Genomic DNA, 19,052 nt, shown 5'->3' with positions numbered 1-19,052 from the left:
GATAAATTATGCTCCTTTTCCTGCTGGGCATATTGAGCCAGAGCCTTGCTGAGCTTATCTCAAATACTTTTATAATACAGGCCTTATAAATTGTTCAATATTTGGAGTGTTTCATATGTACTGAGCTACCCATCCAAAAGGTCAATATAATCATAACTGTTACCTAGTCACCTGTGAATTAAACAGATTTTCATCAGGCCTGTACTCAGTCATCTTGTTAGAGGGTTTCAGTGTGCACAGGATGCACACAGTATGCACTGCTTGGCAATGCAAAACCATCCTGTGCTGTGCTCATCTTGAGATCTGAATCTGCTCGTCCTGCATGCGTCTACAGCAATTCTGTCACTGGAAGTGCCCTAGTGTGAAGGTAGCGTAACAGCTAAAAAAAGCCCTCAGAATAAAGGGAATATTAAGCTCTTCCAGAAGGGGGCATTGTTTTTCTTCCAAGACTCAGCTTTCTTTGGCTTCGTTTAATTATGCATTTCTATTTAAACTTATTTTCATTCATTAATGAGAATTTAGCACCTCAAAGGTCTGTATGAGATTTTCAGAGTTATTGTAGATGAACTCAATTACCCATGCATTGACTTTAATCTGAACCACTTTATGCTACTTAATGTTAAAATAGTAGTAAAAATGATAAGAATTGAAAATGAGTACTGTCTAGAAATAGTGTAATAATATACAATGCATTAGATCTAAAACATTAAATCTGCCTTTAAAGATTAAATATCTGTGGTGAAGCACTAAATTCACCCACGGTTCAGCTGCACTGGCATGTGGTCCCACTGTTCTGGTTGACAGTGTAAGTAAAATACTCTTAGTGGTCAAAGCAGTTTTCTAGTCTGGAAGGCCCTTCAATTAGCTAAGCAACTGCCTTTCTGAAGCAGAGGATCACATGCTATTTTGCTGTTAGACAGTCATTAGACATAAAACTTCAGCAGAACAGTAATTTGATAATGCTTGTATGTATTACAACAATCTCTTTTTGCAAAGCATTCTGATTTCAGCCAGTAAGACTGAAGTGCTCTGTCAAATGGACCTCTCAGACATGACCAGACTCTAGTAGCATATCAAACAGGACAGACAGAAAAGGAGAAATTAACCTTTTAAACTCTTTAGCCCAGTTTCACATAAATACAACTGCTTTGAAATCAGGAGAAATATTACTGATATGCACACACATACTTGACATCAGGACATAACCCACTGTATTTAACTTGTGTTGAAAATAACAGGTTTGACCAACCAGTGTTTTCTAATGCTGAGGAAATGAAAGCTCCATAAATAGGAATCGTTAGTGAAGACCAGCTTACATCTGTACAAATGTAGCATGTTTAAACTAAAAACTGATGTGAGTGGTTGCATACAAAGTAAACAACCGCTGCTTTGACCACTGTCAGAAATATACTTGTAAGAGAGTGGATAGTGTGGGCACATACGTATAAAAATGGCTTATAATCTACATAGTTACTGTCTTCTCTCCACAATTCAAGAGAAATTTACGAAGGAATTCTACAGAAATTAGTGAAAATGTAGTCAGAATTGTTGCCTTAAAAAGATTCCATCTGCCTTTGTCACAACCAAAACAAGGCATTGTGGGTGGTTCCAACTTTATCACCTGGGGGAAAAAAAAAAAAAAAAAAAAAAAAGCCCCAAACTTCATTTCATTTTGGTGAGAAAATTTCTATTGTTACTGGCAACACTGAGTGTTTGTGATCTCATGTGTATTAAAACTAATCCCTTAACATGGTTAAAGTAAACTTAAGATATTAACAAAGTAGCAGAAATGTAAATAGTTTTTGCTGTTCTTGCCCTGCATTTACTGCTATTTGGGGGATTTTATTCCCAAACCATGAAAGGCTCCCCCAGCATACTGGGAGCAAGTGAGAAGTCCATCAACAATGCTGCAACTTAGAATCAACTAGTTCACAACCAAGACACGAGAGCCTTACTGTGACGACTGGAATTCTGTAAGCAGGTGTGTTAGTGTGAGCAATGCTATGAACAACCCAGCATTATCAATAGGTCAGATATGAACACTGAGCATTATGTTTTGATACGCTTGCGAGATTTGTGGCAGCTTAATTGCTGTATTGTAGTAGTATACATGTGGTAGAAACTAGAAAAATTTGTAAGTTGAGTGTATGTCTACGCACACAAATGTGGTCAGACAGTTCTAGGTGCTTTGGCAATATGTATTAGTAGCATCAGCATATGACTAATTATGGACAGTGCCAATCTCAGTTCATATTATATGAACATTAACACAAGACTTGTACTTTAATGAAGTGGTAAATAGCAGTTGCATTTGACAGATGGCTGGTGTAGTTGTTTGTATTAGTGCATTAAATTTCTCCCTAACTGTGTTTTCTCATCCGATTTTAACTATTTCGTTCTATTTCTTTTATTTATTAGAAAGCCCACCTAAATGTGAAGATATATCTGATTCAAATATGTTGCTCAGATCATGGACAGTAAAACCAGGATATAAGTTCTTATGTTAATTTTTCCTGTCAGTGTTTTCATCACTGTTAATAATTTTAGAACACATAATAAGATATGGTAAGTAAGTAGAATTTCCTTTTCATTGCTCTGGCATTTAATTGCATCTGGATCATTATGTTTAATATATGGTTCTGTCTCTTCCAGTCAATTCCTTTTCTAGCTCAAACACGTTTTTAACTGCAGCAAATATCCTGTGAAAATGAGTTCACCTTTTGATTACTTTTGTATGTATAAAGTATGTTCTTTTGTATTACTTATTACACCTGCCACTTACCAATAGCATTGTTCTTATATCCTGTGAAAGGGGATATAATAATTCCTTTTTCATTTCCTCCATAATATTCCTAAGTGTATACAATATTTCAACTTCTGTTGAAACTGCCTGAAGTATTGTCATCCGTGTCTCTCTACCTAGAACCACTTTATGTTTCTGATCACCCTCTTTCTTTCCTCTTCTTCCAAATCCTCTGAGTTCTGTGACCAGAACTGCAGACTGCAGTCATGATGTGGATGCCTTATAGATATATGGCATAATCTTGTTTTAAGTTTTGCTCTCTAATAACTGGGAACATTCTGCTTACCTTTTTATTTGCTGCTGAATGCTCTGGAAGTTTTCAGAGAGCAAAATGATCTTTTTTTTTTTTTTTTTTGAGTGGTGATAGGTAATTTAGAGTCTATCAGCATAAAATTAGATATGTTCTTCCACCCCAGCAAAACACTTATTGACATCTAATTTATCTAGTTTATTTTCTAGTCACTCAGTATCATCATATTCTGTGATTCTTCACAGACAACTTTGGTGCTCTGAATATTTTGTACTGTCATCAGACTTTTCACTAAATTATTCAAAAGTTTCTGATGAATATGTTAGCATGGACCTATGCAGGACATTATTAGTAATCATCTTCCCTTGAGAAAATAAGCTGCTTTTTCCAACTCCTTTTATTCCTATCTTTCAGCCAGCAAACAAGCCAAAAGAGAATATTTTTTGTTCTTAAAATTTCTGTGGGTTTGTTTAGTATGGAATTCAAGATTTACTTGACTGGAAGAAGGTATGAAGAGCAAAAGAGTGAACAATGTTATAACTTCGTGTTAACAGATGTTACATACCACTAGATAGCGGTGTGGGTGAAATTCCCATTTGCCTTGTATATTTTTATATCAACAGCAAGGTATGTTGTATTTAATTTACTAATTATTCACTGAAGTCGAATGATCAGCTTCATTGATGTTTTATATTTCTTCAAAAAGATAACTGAACTAGCTAAATTATTAAGGAATATTTCTTCTCTATTAAAAAACGTGAGTTTAGGCATTATCAGTTTTAAATTATTACACTGAATGGATGGAGGATAGATCAAAAAGTAGGAGGGTTCACCAACTATAGCAAAGTGTAACATTTTATGTACTAAGATGACTTACAACATAAGGGAAGATGTTATTTTGATGCTGCTTTTCATTCTATAGATTGGTATTTCATTCTGTCTAAGACAGAAAATACAAATCGTGTAACGGAAAAGTTATCACTATAAAGTTTTCAAGCATTTTGATCACTTTTTTTGGCTTAATATTTGCATTTAATGCAGATTCTGACTCCTTTGAAATGCACCTCTTAAAATATATTTACCAGAAACAAAAGAAAAATTATTTGCAAGGTGCTGCAACACTGATTTTCTGAAGTGATAACTTTGCCTTCTCTGAGCAGACTTTTCATGCATCAAACTTGGGTCCTCTGTGCTTGAACTGATTCAGTTGAAAGTAGAGCCATTACTCAAAAAATAGACATAGAGAAAATATTCCCAAAGGCTATCACAATTCCTGAGGTTTGACTTCATTTCTAATTTCTAATTTACCAGCAATGATCACATTATACAGTTCCTCTGTTTATTTCCATCTCAATGATTAGGGTGTTTGGGTGCTACTGTGTACCCACATATATATTCTTACACACTTACACAGACTGACCAGACTTCAAGATCTCAGCCACTCTGGGAAAGAGGAAACTTAAATTTAGTAGGAGAAAAGAGGTAGTTAGAAATACTTGTTTTGAAAAGTCTGAATAGAACATTTAAGGACTAATATGTATAGCAGAAGACCATATATGCCAACCCAAATCTAAGCCACTTGATAATTACCTTTGTGGTTTAATACAAATGCAGTTCAATCCTTTGAATCTTGTTCTTATTACCCAATAAGATTAAATAAAGTGGAACAATGGGATGGAAGCTAGGCAGGTGGATGGAAGAAAACTAACTGATGCCTAGGGTGTGCCACAGATTTTTATTTTTTTTTATAATTTTTTTTAATCATCCTACTGGACCTAAAGAGTGTGTGTTTCCCTCTCTGTGAATACTGCACATGGAATGCTAGACCTGTGGAACAGCAAAATGCTTGAAAGCATCTGATTCTCAAAAGAAAACTTAGATTTTATATGGATTTTGTCACTAAAAGAGATCTCTTAAAATCTCCTGCAGTTAACTGTTCTTAATTTTTACTCAGGAGAATGAAGATGAGAGAGAAATCAAGAAATATGCTTATGAAATAAAAGATATATTTGCAGCTGATAGCTTAAGGAAGAGTGAAGTCAATTAAATTCAAAAAGAGAGAGACGCTACTGCTTGTTACCAGAGATTTAGACCAACTGTTACTGGACATATTTTGATATGAAAATGTATGCAAATTTGATAGCAGTAGTCTAGTGGCAGCTTTTTGTACAATTTAGGGTACTGATACCTAGGCTCTTTGAAAAGATTACAATGAGATTTCATTGCAGGAATATTAAAGATTAATTTATGTAGCAATAACTTTCGCCAGAGATGATGATAGTTGCCCACATGGCTGTATTGCAGAGGCTTATCAGGCATAATAGCAGAATCAGGTGATAGGAGAAAGATAGGTTACATGAACCATTTAAGCCCCTACAATTTGCAATTCTGCACTCCCAAGACAAGGATACAAGTATATAACTGAAACTTTAGTAATAATTTCTCAGGGACATAGCATTTGGGGAGAGCAAATGGGTGAAAAACTCCTGCTAAACATTTTTTTCTATGCTTGTGTTTGGATGAGGGTCCCTCCCACCTGCTAAGAGAAATTCTGAGGGTGTTTGTACATTGCTGATGGATCAGAACTGCTCCATCAGTGGTTCCTGTGTGTATCTGTAAAGCAAAAATCATACCAAGATCCTTTTGCCTAATAAATATGTGGTAAGGGAAAAAGGGAAAGATCTCTAACATTATCAAGTGAGAAACCCACCTTTGGTAACGTTAGTGCTAATTTACACAGTGGAGACTGGTGTTCATATTCACCATATGGCAAGGGTTGTTCCCAGTTTTTGGTTATCATCTCTCTGGTAATTTTATAAAACACTGCTGTTCCTTTGTAATGAGGTGAACTGTGGTTACCAAACTCATCCACTTCTTTAATTTGGAGCTCCAGCCTGGGTTTTCTTTGTGAATGAAAAATCAGCCTGTAGGCTTTTCCAAAATCTTTCCCATTCTCTGCAGTCCATAAAAAAAAAAAAAAAATTTTTTTTTTTTTCACTGTATTTAGATGTGTGGCATCTAAAATAATTCATTAGGGTGAGTCAAATAGAGCTAATCACATACCATTTGGTTGTTCTTTATCATTATTACTACTTTATATTGAACATCTGAGGTTCAAACACTCCTGCCAGCTGTCTTAGCCCCTGAATCATTGGCATAAGGAATAAGTGATGAAGGCTGTGCTACAAGTTGAAAAGTAAGGAACATGGAAGACGATAAAGTACATAACACAGACAGAAATAAAAGTAAAAGTGTTGTGAATGGAATTATAAGTATACGCTTCCTGGTTAATCAGGATGGATACCTGTCTATCTGTAACAACAAAATTAATGGAGGCAGAGAGGTAGGTGCATTTTTAGGATTTGTTAATTCCATTTTAATTGATGCATCTATAGACACTATCCTTTGCATATATGAGCAGGCATTCCTTGGGGGCTAGAGACTTCTCTTTTTGAAGAATAATCCTTTCTTTAGGTTAAATGGAGCTTTCAGTGTGAGAGTTTATGTTCAAAATGTCCAGAGGACCAAATATATATTTATATGTTCTTTCCAAAACTGACAGAAGAGCCTATACTTAATTTTGGGTGAAAACTTTACTGAGGGTTCTTATCTCTGTTCCCTTTAAGCAAATCTCCAAATGGTGGCAGCCACTGCATGGAATTTTCAAGGCTGCTGATGAAAACAGTGTAACTCTCTCTCATCACCTCAATTCATAGTGCTACTCACAAAAAGCAACATTTTGCCCTGGCTTTCAGTGTTTAATCTTGCTCACTTTAAGTGAATTTACACAGGTAAAATAGCAGACTTTCTTTTTGTTTGGAGTCTGTTTAATTCCTATCAAATGTTCTTTATAGTAAAAAGCCATTGATGGAATTCTGCCCTTTTGAAATAAAAGCTAAAATAAATGTTTCCGAGGGACCAGGTTTTACAGAATGGCAGAGGTTGGAGGAGGTCTCTGAAGATCACCTTGTCTAACCCCCCCTGCTCAAAGCAGGGTCACCTAGAGAAGGTTGCTCAGGATCTTGTTCAACTAGCACATTTTATTTTCCAGTTGGAGCAGTTTCCCCTATAGTTCCATGCGCCTATCATTTACAAGAAATAAAACACTGAAATAACTAAATGTGCTATGACTAACCACAGTCTGCTAGTGTTCACATACAGGATTTCTGAATAGCTAGGGTGATTGATAATGTTCATCCAGAACCATGAATTAATTACCTTACCTGAAGCAAAAATATTGCCTCTAAATCTAAAATGAATCTGCTCTCCTTCTCTTAAGGGGAACTGCTGTGTAGGTTCTGGGGGACCAAAGTAGCCCTCCTCATGGAGATTTTGAAGTTTGCAGGTCAATTCTTTGGATGCAGATAGCAAAACTACTATGTTATATGGGTTTTCTCTTTTCCGATACAGTATCACATTAGCCATTGTGCTACAAAGAGCTTCTTCTAGAGCCTGAGCAAAAAGGAGCAGATATGTGTTTTCCAAGAGGAATGAAAGGCGAATGATGACAAAGCTGTATTAAAAAAAGAGGCAAGAAGATAAATAGCTCTATCTTAAATCATGTCATCAACTGCTAACAATTTATTATGCAAAATAATACAGGGCTCAGTCTCCAATGGACCTTTTGCTATCTCCTTTTCATTCTTGTTTCCAGCACATGAAAGGGTGGAAATTTGCCTCTTTCTGAAGTGCAGAGTACATTGACTCTGTATCTATGAATTAATACATACAAATTTTAGGTGAAAGTAAGAGAGTACTTCCTAATAAGAAATTTCAAAAAATATTATCGTTTAGTAGTTAGAGAGCTAAATAACATTTTCATAGATGAAAAAATATTTAAACAAATTTATATTTTCTGTAATTATGAGTAACAAATCAAAATGATCTTATACTGCTAAGTGGAAGGCAGAGATGCTGGCAAGTTAATAATTAATAGTGGATGATTTCTGAATGCTACTAATTTCCATTGATCTATATACTTGGAAGCAAATATTTTAGTAAATAAGATTTTATTAAATTATTCATACATTACCTTTCTAAATGCTCATTTAGTTCAAATGATACAAGCCCATTCCGTGCATTCTGGATCGTAACATCATCAAACACCTTCCACCCCTCTTCTTTGTTTCTGTGACCTAATAATTTCAAAGTATCACTGAGATTCTCCCCATTTTTTCTCACAGAAGCACTCACAGCCCTGGAAAGCCAAGGAATTATAGGAAAAAATATAATGAAAAATAGATCCTGTAGAAAGATTAAGCTTGTATTTGTAGCTCTGCTTTCCCTTCTGTTTTCCCTGATGACTACACGTGTTTCTCCCACCTTGCTGAAAATCTACATCTGGAACTATACTCTGAAGTACGTAAGTGATATAACTGTTAAGAGAGGTTTGGTTTTTTTTTTTTCCCAATTCTCCAGAAAGAGGAAAAAAAGGAAAAAGAAAGGTTTCTATCTAAATTAATCTAGTTTAATCTATCATTTAATATTTTGCACAGTAATTATTATGGATTTTTTTTGAGTCATTCATCAAGATTTAGATTCTCTAGAGGTCAAATCTTAAAAAAACACCAAACAACCCACCTTTTATTCCAGAGCAAATACTACTCGCTAAGCACAAAGGAATTTAGACAGTAAGACATGACTGCTATCCATTATCTCTTTCAACAGAGAAAATAAAAGTACTTTCTCTTCAAATCAGGTGATTACTTTGATATCATACTCAGAATCAAGCAACATGCTCTGGCTAATTTATTCTAATGAATGAAACATGAGGGTTTTTTTGCGGAAGCCCATAACTCTCCTCTCACACACACCTTTTCTTATCAGTTTTTTTAAAAGTGGATGTGAATAACCCATTCACCACAAATGCACACCCTATGTACAATCCAAAAAAGAAAATACTTGAGACAAGACAGCCTAAGCATTTCACAAGCATACAGGCTCAGCCTATGTGCAAATACAGGAAAAAGTTGGCATCATTTTTTAAGGAATTTGTATAGAAATAAGCAATCAAGCCATGGTCTTTTCATAAATGTGCCTTGACTGAGAATCTAAAGTGCCATTTAGACTGGTATTAAGAACAGACAGATGCCACAAGGGTACTGCCACACAATTAAATGCTTCTGGTAGAGGAAATGAAATTTGAATCTCCTATAAACTGACATGGGCACCCTTCCCAAATCTGAAGTTTGTGATAAAGATGGATGTCTAGTCTAAGAGACCAATGTGAGTGTAGAGCTCTTTAAAACTAGTTTTTCAGAAATGGAAAGCTAGGATATTGTCTGCCTTCTCTATCTGTACCTTGCTTATTTTCAAGACAATCATAATCTTGGCATGTAGATGAATTTTGAAAAAGATAATGTTTAGCACAGTAGGAATAAGCTAACTGTGTAATGACCTAAAGTAGAAGTACTTCAAAGCTGACTCTTGTCCCAAGCTAGTGCCTACCAAGAAATCCCAGTAAGCCTTTCTGAACCTGCAGTTGCCTATGACAGCAGAACTGGATGGACAACAATCAAATGGTAAGTTCAGATTTTTTTTTTTCCTGCATGAGAAGGTAAAAACACCATTTATTTTGCTATCAAAATAGATGAGGTTAGCTTTGGCCTTTTTTTCCACCAAAAAGTTTTATCCATATCCTCATATGCATCATGGATAAATTTGATTGAACTGCCAGTTAACAACTAAAATTTAGAGATTTTTTAGGAGGCCCCATGTTTTAATGCTTTTTTAAGATGTTTCAAAATGTCTAAGTTTTAGAAATTTTGTAGTGAGTGCTTTGGAAAAATCTGGACCTTTGTCTAGTGTGGCAGTTACCACGAAAATGATCTACTCCAAACCATTGTGTCATAAATTTTGACTCAGGTAGCTATTGGAATGTGTAGAAGTAGAGAGCAGAAAATTCAAAGGCCAGGGTAGCCAAACCACCAACTGATAAAATAATGATCACAGGATCTATGTTCAATGTTTGGCTTTGGTGAAAATGGCTGAACACTTCTTACCGAAAAAAACCCACACATTTTTCACTCTGACTCCTGCTAGAAAGATAGTGGTCAGCATATTTAAAGATTATACATCAAATGTTATATGAATTTTCCTGGTGAAGCTATAGCATGAGAATTGTGGTGATTTGCTCTAGTGTTTCTAACAATGTTTTTAAGTATAGCAGACTGTATTAAAAAGCTAACGCATTTTTTATAAAAATTATTATTAATCAGCAATTGCTAAAATTAATTCAATTTGATGTTTTGAAAATGCTGAATTTGTAGTGAAGTTGTTCTTACCGAGGATGGTATGCCATAGCAACCCTCTTTACTGTAGCACTAATGGCTCTTGCATGTTCTGTCTCATCTCCTTGCCTTTTTTTTTCTGGGTTTGGAGGACAGGGTAGAGTAATAGTGACTGAGCTGTTAAATGGTTGGGCTGAAGGATGTTGGATGTAAACCAGTGCACTAGTAGATACCACTGAGTGGTACATATCGTGTCTTGCTTTCAATGTCGAAACCAATGATGGTTCAATTGGCTGAATCTAAATATGGAAAGCAATTGTACAATTAATTTTTAAATGAATAAATCTTCTCTTACATGCGTGTTTTCTACAAATTGATTTATCTTTTGGAACTGAATCAGAGTATCACAGAAGCTTTAGGCTCCTCTCTGTAACCCAGGAACAACCCTACCAACATATCAGCACTTTATACAATGCACAACCAGGTGCTTGAAAGTAATCAAAAACTGGAACCTTTACTGACTAAAATATTTTGATTGTTTTGTTCCTGCTTTCAGTTCAAGTTTTGAAGCCCCTGCGCTCCCTCAGATTTTGACAATTTTCTAAGATTTTTCAAATCTGTATTTTTTTTACTGTTAATTTTAGCTTCTCTGTACCTCAGAATCAATGGTTTTGTGGGGGAAGGGGGAAACACATTATAACCGAAGCAAATTTTGAGATTATTCTCAGCCTAAGACTAAGAGGTGACAAAACCTTCTGTTGCACTGCCTGGTACAAATGACAAAGGTCAGGTGAGAAAAATTGTTCCATTAACTTAAACACTGGGCCAAGCAGTTGAAGTTTGGAGTTGATGCTTATGTCATTATTGGAAACAACTGTAGTTGTTTCTGAAGTATATCAAACAAAGATAGATGGTTCTTTTTAACTAGAGATATTGCTGACTACTGACAACATGAAACATTTGGTTTTAACAAAGTTTACAGGAAACCATTTGCTGTATATACAGGATGTGGAACTGCAACCACTTTTCATAGACTTCTAATAACAGAACAGGTTGCCCTTTAACATTATTGGCATCCTTGCTTCAGAACTGATCAGATAACAGACTTATGAAATAAGTATTGCATATTTCAAGCTCACCTTTAACTGGATAGGTGCTGGAGAACTGAATGTTTCTGGATGGTAACAGAAAGAGATTCTAGAATCCACACTCAGCTTTTTTGAGAGTCCTACCTTTGGAACAGTAAATGTTTCTTTCTTTAAGCATGACAACACAGAAAAAACACCCAGCTGATAAATTTTCACTTCCGCAAAGGTTTCCTGCATAAAGAGAATGCGGGGTTAGAGTACATCGGAGGGAAAGGAAACTGTGTTCTGCAGCGGATTAGCATTTTGGAAAGGCAACATTATTTATAGACCAAAGTGTGAAATGAAAATAAATTCAATATTATTGCCACCTGGATGCCTAGTTATCTGGTTATCTCTAGTCATATGTGATGTCATTAATATCCCAGTGTATGACTGGGGTGAAATGAAATAAGCTTGTAAACTGGGTGATGAATCTAGCCCAATGCAACTCTGCATTATAAAAAAGAACCATCCTGTGTTTCTTTGAGATGGAGTCTGGACTCATACACAGAATTGTGTTAATTCTCTGTGACCTGAATGCAAAATATTTCCCTTTAAGCTTTTACTTTTATCAAATAATGCAACGTATTACACTTATTTACAAAAATCATAAACCATTACTCAGTCATTAGTATTGTGGGATCAAGTACTTGCCTTAACATTATGAGTGAAAAAAAGGACCTTGTTAAATACTAAGTTTCAAATAGAATTAGTTCTTGGAAAAGTAGGAAGAAAAGTTCAATTTAACCCCACATGACAACTTTACTTGTATAACTCCACAGAGGCTTAACTGGGAACCTGGAATGATGTTTTTACAGTGCTTAGATGAAAGGTTACCAACCTTATGGTTTCCTTGGTGGTATCCCTTGAAAGAAATAGGAGTTAAGTAGTTTGACTGAAAGTTCACATCAGTCACCTTCACCATAATCTCCCGATAATTTCCGCTGAAGCATGATGTAAATGGGATTGCAATGTTGATAGGGAAAGGGATTGTTTTCTCAAAATCAGAGCATTCAATACTGATTACATTGCTGACCAGCTCCTCAGAATCATCCACCACCAAGGAACTAGTGTCATTGACTATCTTACACCTCAGATTCTCCAGAACAGTTGCAGGGGCTTTAATAAAACAAGCTACTTCACGTTCATTCTTACCACTCTCTTCCACTAGAAATCTGGAGAAAAAGAATATAAAATATTATTCTTTGTATTTTGGGTGGGGTGGTGTCTTGTATTTTTAATTAAATACTTTACTATAATGAATTGCATAAGCAGATCATAAAAATATATGTTTATGAATAGATGGGAAAATCATGAAAATGTTTATGTTTAGCTTGTTTCAGAAGAGCTTACAAATTATTACAAAACTGACTAATTGGGGTCCTTTCCTACTGATTTCCAGCAATTTGGGAATTATTGACTTTACTAGCTGTGACTCAGTCCCTCTCTGGCATAAAAAAAAATTATGCAATCAAATAGAAAGCTACAGTTTACTTTAGACCAAATGGAAGATCTTCATTGCGCATGCTTAAGTGGTAAACCACTACTATGTGCATGACCAGCAGCTGTTCAATACATGCATATTAAATTTCTGGGCCCACAGAGTTTTATATATGTGCTAATAAGCAGTATATATGTACATCTGTTCCTAAAAAGAAGAAAATGTGCTTACTCTTTGTTCATCCAGTGCCTAGATTTCTGTACTTCTTCTGAATCATTCATAGTAGGATTCACAGCAGTAAGATCACATGTTTGTGCTGAAGATGTGAAGGTAATTAGGTCATTCCTACAAATCTCATTATTTGTGTCCATTTTACTGTCTTCCATTTGCTCTGTCAGTCTATGTTCTTCACTTTCTACCCCTTTCAAAGATTCGACTACTGCCTTTTTTTCCTGTCCAAAAACATTTGCGGCAGTTCTGCCGTAAATGTCTTTCAATGTCCCAGATAGAGTGCCTTCCCCACTGCTCGTAAGAGCATCTTGAAAAGCCAGTTCTGGAGACTTTTCAGTAACAGAGCTACCTCCATGGGGTTTATCCATTCCATTGCAATCTTTTTTCTCTGTAACAGAGTTTGTAAGTAGTCTGTGTTCACCATCTTCCTTTTTCATTGGAGGTTCTCTGCTAACATCCTGTTCTTGAGCAGATATGTTTTCAGCTAATGATGCAACATCTTTTTCCACAGTTTTAGTTTCACTTGGCTGGATTTGATTAACATTCTGACTTTCCATCTTGTTCAGGGAAGGAGTTCTTTGGGATTGCTGACTGGGACTAGAAGATGCTTGCACAGACTCTGTTGTTTCTCCTTCAGAACAACAAACATCTGTTTCTCTAGAAGCGTTTTGAGCAGTCTGGATCTGAGAATCATCATCTTGTCTGCAGCTAGCAGCACAGAGTTTATTTTCTGCCTCTTGAAGGTGTGAGACTGTATTTATCAAACAATCCTTTACTTTCTGCAGACAATCTATAATTCCATTGTACTCTGAGGTAAAAAATAGGTAACCAATTGAATTTTGCTATGAAAGCTAGGCAAAAATGTGAAAAGTGTTATACACATACATAATGAATTCCATCTAATTCCATAGTGTCATTCAATACATGAAGCACAATGTATTTCCTGGCTTCCATTTAATATTTTTGCATTTACTGCTATTCAGTTTGAGGCAATTTCTGAAGAAATGAATATGCATGAGTACATTTGTGTACTTGTCCAAGTACAACTGTGTATTTGTCAAAGTACTACTGTGGCAACTGTAATGAACACCTTTCTAAGATCAGACACTAGCTAAATTCTTAATGATAATCAATCTAAAGCATGGAATTGGTAAATAATAGTCAAATCAGTTTGGGAGGAACTTTAAAACTAAACATTAATTATATATATTTTCTGAAATTGAATCCTGCAAGATTCTAACGAATGGGTCTCTAACAAAGCTGTTATACATTGGCTTAATATTAAACATGCTTAGCAGCTTTGAATTTTTGCTATGGAGAATAGAAGATAACACAAAACCACCAGCACATGTGCAATACTGAAGTTCAGCAGTTTGTAGCATCCAGTTACAAGAATGGTGGAGGTTGCTCTTGAATATAACTAAAAACACTTCATGAAAAATGATGCATAAAAAGCACACAATCACTATGTGCCACTCATGTAAGATTTTATCTTTAACCTATTTATTTTATGATCCCTCATTTTTCTTATCTTACACCTTTTCTTAGAAATCCTTCCAGATATTTTCTCCAAGGATGTCAGATGTATTCCTTTCAGCTTTTCCCTCACCTTATGCTATCAATCTCTATAACTGGAACTGTGTCTTCATTAGTTAGGTATACTACAAACCTCTCGGAAAATTTCTTGCTTATTTCTGGTTGCTGCATGAGATCCTGAAATGCTTTTTTTTTTCAGGTTAAATCCAGTGAAAGTCAATACAAATAAGAAAATTGTACAGAATGAAACACAGTATGGTGTGCTGTCCACTTATAATGGACAGAGACACACAAGGAAAGGACAATAAGAAGGGCTGATACAAGTCTCACAGGAAACAACTGGCTTGCATTCACTTTTTTCAATAACATCATATGAGATAAATCAGTATCTCAAGGTTTTCAACTTCGAAAATAATTCTGAGTAAGAATACCATCACACATCTATGTGTGATGTTATATGATCTCAACAGGCCTTTCACTTTCATCTCTATTTGCATCTGATTAATTTAAACCTACAAAGAGTGTAGTTCAGAAGAAGTTTTTTTCTTGTTGAACTCAAGTCTAAAAATTACTCCTTTGCAATATTTTCTCAGTTCCCAAATGACTTGTTATTGGATTTTTACTATGTTGGGGGTGGGGTGGGGTGGGTGGAGAAGCAAACACATTTTTAATATATTTTTTTCCACTGGTCGTTCAAAGAAAAATATAAGTTTCTTCTGAAGTACTGCTGTTTTTCCAGGGGCACTTTTACAATAGTGAAGAAGAACTTCTAAATAATATAACAGGGCTGAGAAATAAAACAAACAAATTGGAAATAACATAGCTTCACTTGCATAGGGGGTTGTAAAAGACCACTTCCCAATCTAGCCATAAGGCAAAGTTCAAGCTTCAGCAAACCCACCAAAATTAACCTGTTTCCTCCCTGAGTTTTGTATTCTCTAAACAAAAAACCCCAAACACATCATACTGGTATTTAAACTTCCCTAAAATCAAATTTGAAGATAACAGTGTCATTCAAAACAATGGCATTTTTCTACACTGTGAATGTGACTTTTCTAATACTGCGGTGCTTAAAGCCAAGCAAAGACACGGCCTTGTAACCTTACACTACCCAACTGTGTTGCATGAAAAGACACTTTTTGCATCCTGTTACAAGGTTAACCTCAAAATAAGCCTTCTTTTGTGTTACTCCCCCACCACCATTACCTTTCTAACACTTTGCTTTCTGTGCTTTTTTTGGTGTTTTATAACAGGGCTTTAGAATACAGTGGCAGTTTATATGCAACTGTCTTCAAACCTTTTTGCTGACTGTTTTATAGGAAAGTGTCAGATGAGGAAAAGTAGCTTTTTGGAAGGAGAATGATAGCGAGTTCTTAGAAAACTGAAAAAAAAAAAATAAAAATCACATTGGCCATGAGGCCAACAGGGCAAAGTTAGCTTGATCTTGGAGCCTGGAAGTAGGTCCTTTTTTTTACAAAGATGTTCTTTTATTATTGCAGACACTTTATAAACCTGTAAAACAAAGACTCATAAATACAGGCATAGCTGAAGGTTTCTGCCTGGAGTCTTTCTCTGTCTATGCATCATGCTGTTAGACCGTTATGAAATGCAGAAATGTTAATTTTCTTTTCTACTTTGTTGTACTATGTTGTTTCTGAGGAAAGAGAGTTGTTTCATTTTTCACAAAATGATCCTGCATTTTTACAGGAATACAACCTGGATTTGGTCCTCGCAATAAATAACACCGTTATACCCACATCGTTATTATAAATGCAAGAAATTAAATCCCATGTGTTTACTTATGCACTAAGATGGCAAAGCCTTTCTTATTCTGATTGTAATCTTTTAAACTCTGTTGTTACGTGTAGAGGACTGTAGACCATACACATGAGGTTTACTTGGCGAGGTGGTGGCAGCGGGGGCTGCAGGGGCGGCCTCTGTGAGGAGAGGCCGGGGCTGCCCCGTGCCGGACACGGCCGGTTCTGGCCGGTTCCACAACAGAACTACTGCAGGGCTGACCGGAGCTTGTCAGGGAAGCTGGTGCTGCCTCTGTGAAAAGATGTTTAAGAAAGGGCAAGAACACCAGAGAACAGTGAGAAGTGAAGAAAAACGTGTGAGAAACAGCCCTGCGAGCACCAAGGCTGGAGAAGAAGGAAGGGGAGGTGCTCCAGGCGTGGAGCAGGTACTGCTCAGCAGCCTGTGGGAGACCAAGGCTGGAGTAGATATCCACTCTGCAGCTGGTGGAGGACCCCACGCTGGAGCAGGTAGATATTCCCTGAAGGAACTGCAGCCATGGAGAGCCCAGCTTTTCCTGACAGGAACTGTGGGAAGGACACATGGTAGAGCATGGAAAAGTGTGAGGAGGAAGGAGTGGCAGAGGGGAACTGTTATGGACTGACTGCTACCCCCGTTCCCCGTCCCCCTGCGCTCCTTGGGAGTGGGAGAAGGTAGAGGGGTTGGGAACGAAGGAGTGACGGTGAGCTTGGAAAAAAGGAGGGGTGGGGGAAAGGTGGTGTTTTAATTTTTTGCCTTTGTTACTCATAATCCAAATTTACTTTGATTGGCAATAAATTAAATTAATTTTTTCCCTGAGTCCATTTTGCCCATGACAGTAAGTGGTATGTGATTTCCCTGTCTTTATATTGACACATAGCTCTTCCATCTTATTTTCTCCCACTGTCCTGTTAGGGAGAGGAGTAAGTTGCTGGGTGGCCATCTGGTGTCTGGTCAAGATAAACCCACCAAAGTACAATATACATAAAACTTTGAAACAATTCTGTTTTATATTTTTTCTCACATAGTGAGAATTATGAATCTCATACTGAATCTCATGTAATAGACTCAAAACCAGCATGATACAACTATTGAAATATGAATTAATTTGGTCTAATGAATGACCAAGTACTGAAATACTAACAAATGAAAAGTAAGGTCCCCCGGCATCATCACACAGGAGAACTTAGCATCCGATATACCCAGTCCATTCTGTTTGCAGGTAAGTCCCTCCATACTTGCCTGGAATTGCGGTCAATTCCTTGTATTTGTCATGGAGAGCACTCAGCAAGTGGCAGGTGTCTTGGATACTTTCTGTAACGTTCTCCAGCTGCTGACTGAGAGATCTGCTCAGTTCTTTTGTTAAAGAGATCAGTCTAAGTACATACTCCACTATACCCTCATTATCCGGATCACTTTTTAGAAGCACATCTCTTGCTAGCAAGTTCATATGCCAGATTTTTTCCAGGAGTTGGCCTGATTTGCCTGCAGGTGTAATCTTACCTTCAGCCATTTCCATTTTATGTTCAGAACATACTACTACAATTTTTCTTCTGCTCAAACACTTCCACGAGGTGTTGTCCTTGTTTAATTCTTTGTAGCCTAAACAAGTGTTTAAAAAGGTACTGTATTCCACACACACTGAGAAATCAAACTCCAGCTCAGAAACTGTTGAGTTGATGTTGACTATTGAAAAGTTACTAGGTGACAGAAAGGAGTGACTCTTCTGTAACTATGGGCAGGGTTTGCCAAGAGATGCCAATGTACACCATGCACCTTTAAGGGAAGTTATGTAACTCAGTTATGTAGCAGTGACCAAAATTTCAGGAGCTCTAAGCAATTTCTCACTTCAGTGGCTGTAAATGATCAGTACCTATGAAATCAAGCTTAATTGTGAATTCATAATTATATAGTCACCAACAATGAGGAATTGTCTTCATTGCAAGCTAACATTAAATGCTGTAGGTCACTTGACACCATTTTATGACAACTGTCTTTTATTTGTTGTTCAGAGACAACAAATAGGTGGAACAGGTCCAAGCTGCTATGCAGTCTGGATGATGCATTTGGATTATACTTAGCTTTCAGCAATACAAGAATCTACAAATCTAATTTTGTGATTAGCAAAAATACTTATTAGCAATAGACATTTAAAGAAACTTGCAATGTTTTCTGGGGTGTGTTTTATAACAGGAAGAAATGTAAAGAAAAAGCAGTAACAGCTAAAAGTTCAAGTAGCTAATGACTGAAATGTTGTTTGACACTTTTGAAGTTGAGAAGCAAACTTACCAGAAAAACATGAGAACACTAAAGTTAACTGCGGCATCAAGAATCGACTATGGCATTCACAGGGAAAAAGCACTGTCCTCGAGTACCCCCATGATAGTGGGCAGCACATGTGCTCCTGAAGGCAACCTGGGAGGAAGCAGGGAGTACCAGACAGGGCTCCTGTGTGCTCATTGTCTACAGTGGGTGAAATTTGGGCACTTACACCTCAGTGATAGTATTTGCAATGATTTCCATTTCACCTAGCAAGCTCAGGAAGAGAAGTCTCGCCAGGACAGCAATGAAAACAAACAGAGGAACAGCACCGACATTCTCTTACTGATGGTAGTTCACATCATGCTGTGCTAGGGGAGGACAGGCCTGAAACTCTCATTAG

General features: G+C 36.6%; 1 protein-coding gene across 1 annotated transcript; it reads right to left on the bottom strand.

Moving 5' to 3' along the window:
- Nucleotides 1-5,426: 5,426 nt before the first annotated feature.
- On the bottom strand, nucleotides 5,427-17,909 carry DTHD1 (death domain containing 1). The gene is given in 12 exon segments (XM_010574537.1): nucleotides 5,427-5,551; nucleotides 5,554-5,584; nucleotides 5,587-5,618; nucleotides 5,621-5,666; nucleotides 5,764-6,008; nucleotides 7,277-7,566; nucleotides 8,086-8,250; nucleotides 10,337-10,581; nucleotides 11,422-11,601; nucleotides 12,251-12,584; nucleotides 13,082-13,889; nucleotides 17,633-17,909. Coding segments are annotated over 12 exon segments (2,778 nt in total).
- Between the last annotated feature and the right edge of the window lie 1,143 nt (nucleotides 17,910-19,052).

Source organism: Haliaeetus leucocephalus, unplaced genomic scaffold (assembly GCF_000737465.1).
Source record: "Haliaeetus leucocephalus isolate CR32 unplaced genomic scaffold, Haliaeetus_leucocephalus-4.0 Scaffold439, whole genome shotgun sequence".
In the NCBI taxonomy this organism is placed as follows: Eukaryota; Metazoa; Chordata; class Aves; order Accipitriformes; family Accipitridae; genus Haliaeetus; species Haliaeetus leucocephalus.
This window is presented reverse-complemented; position numbering and strand designations above follow the sequence as displayed.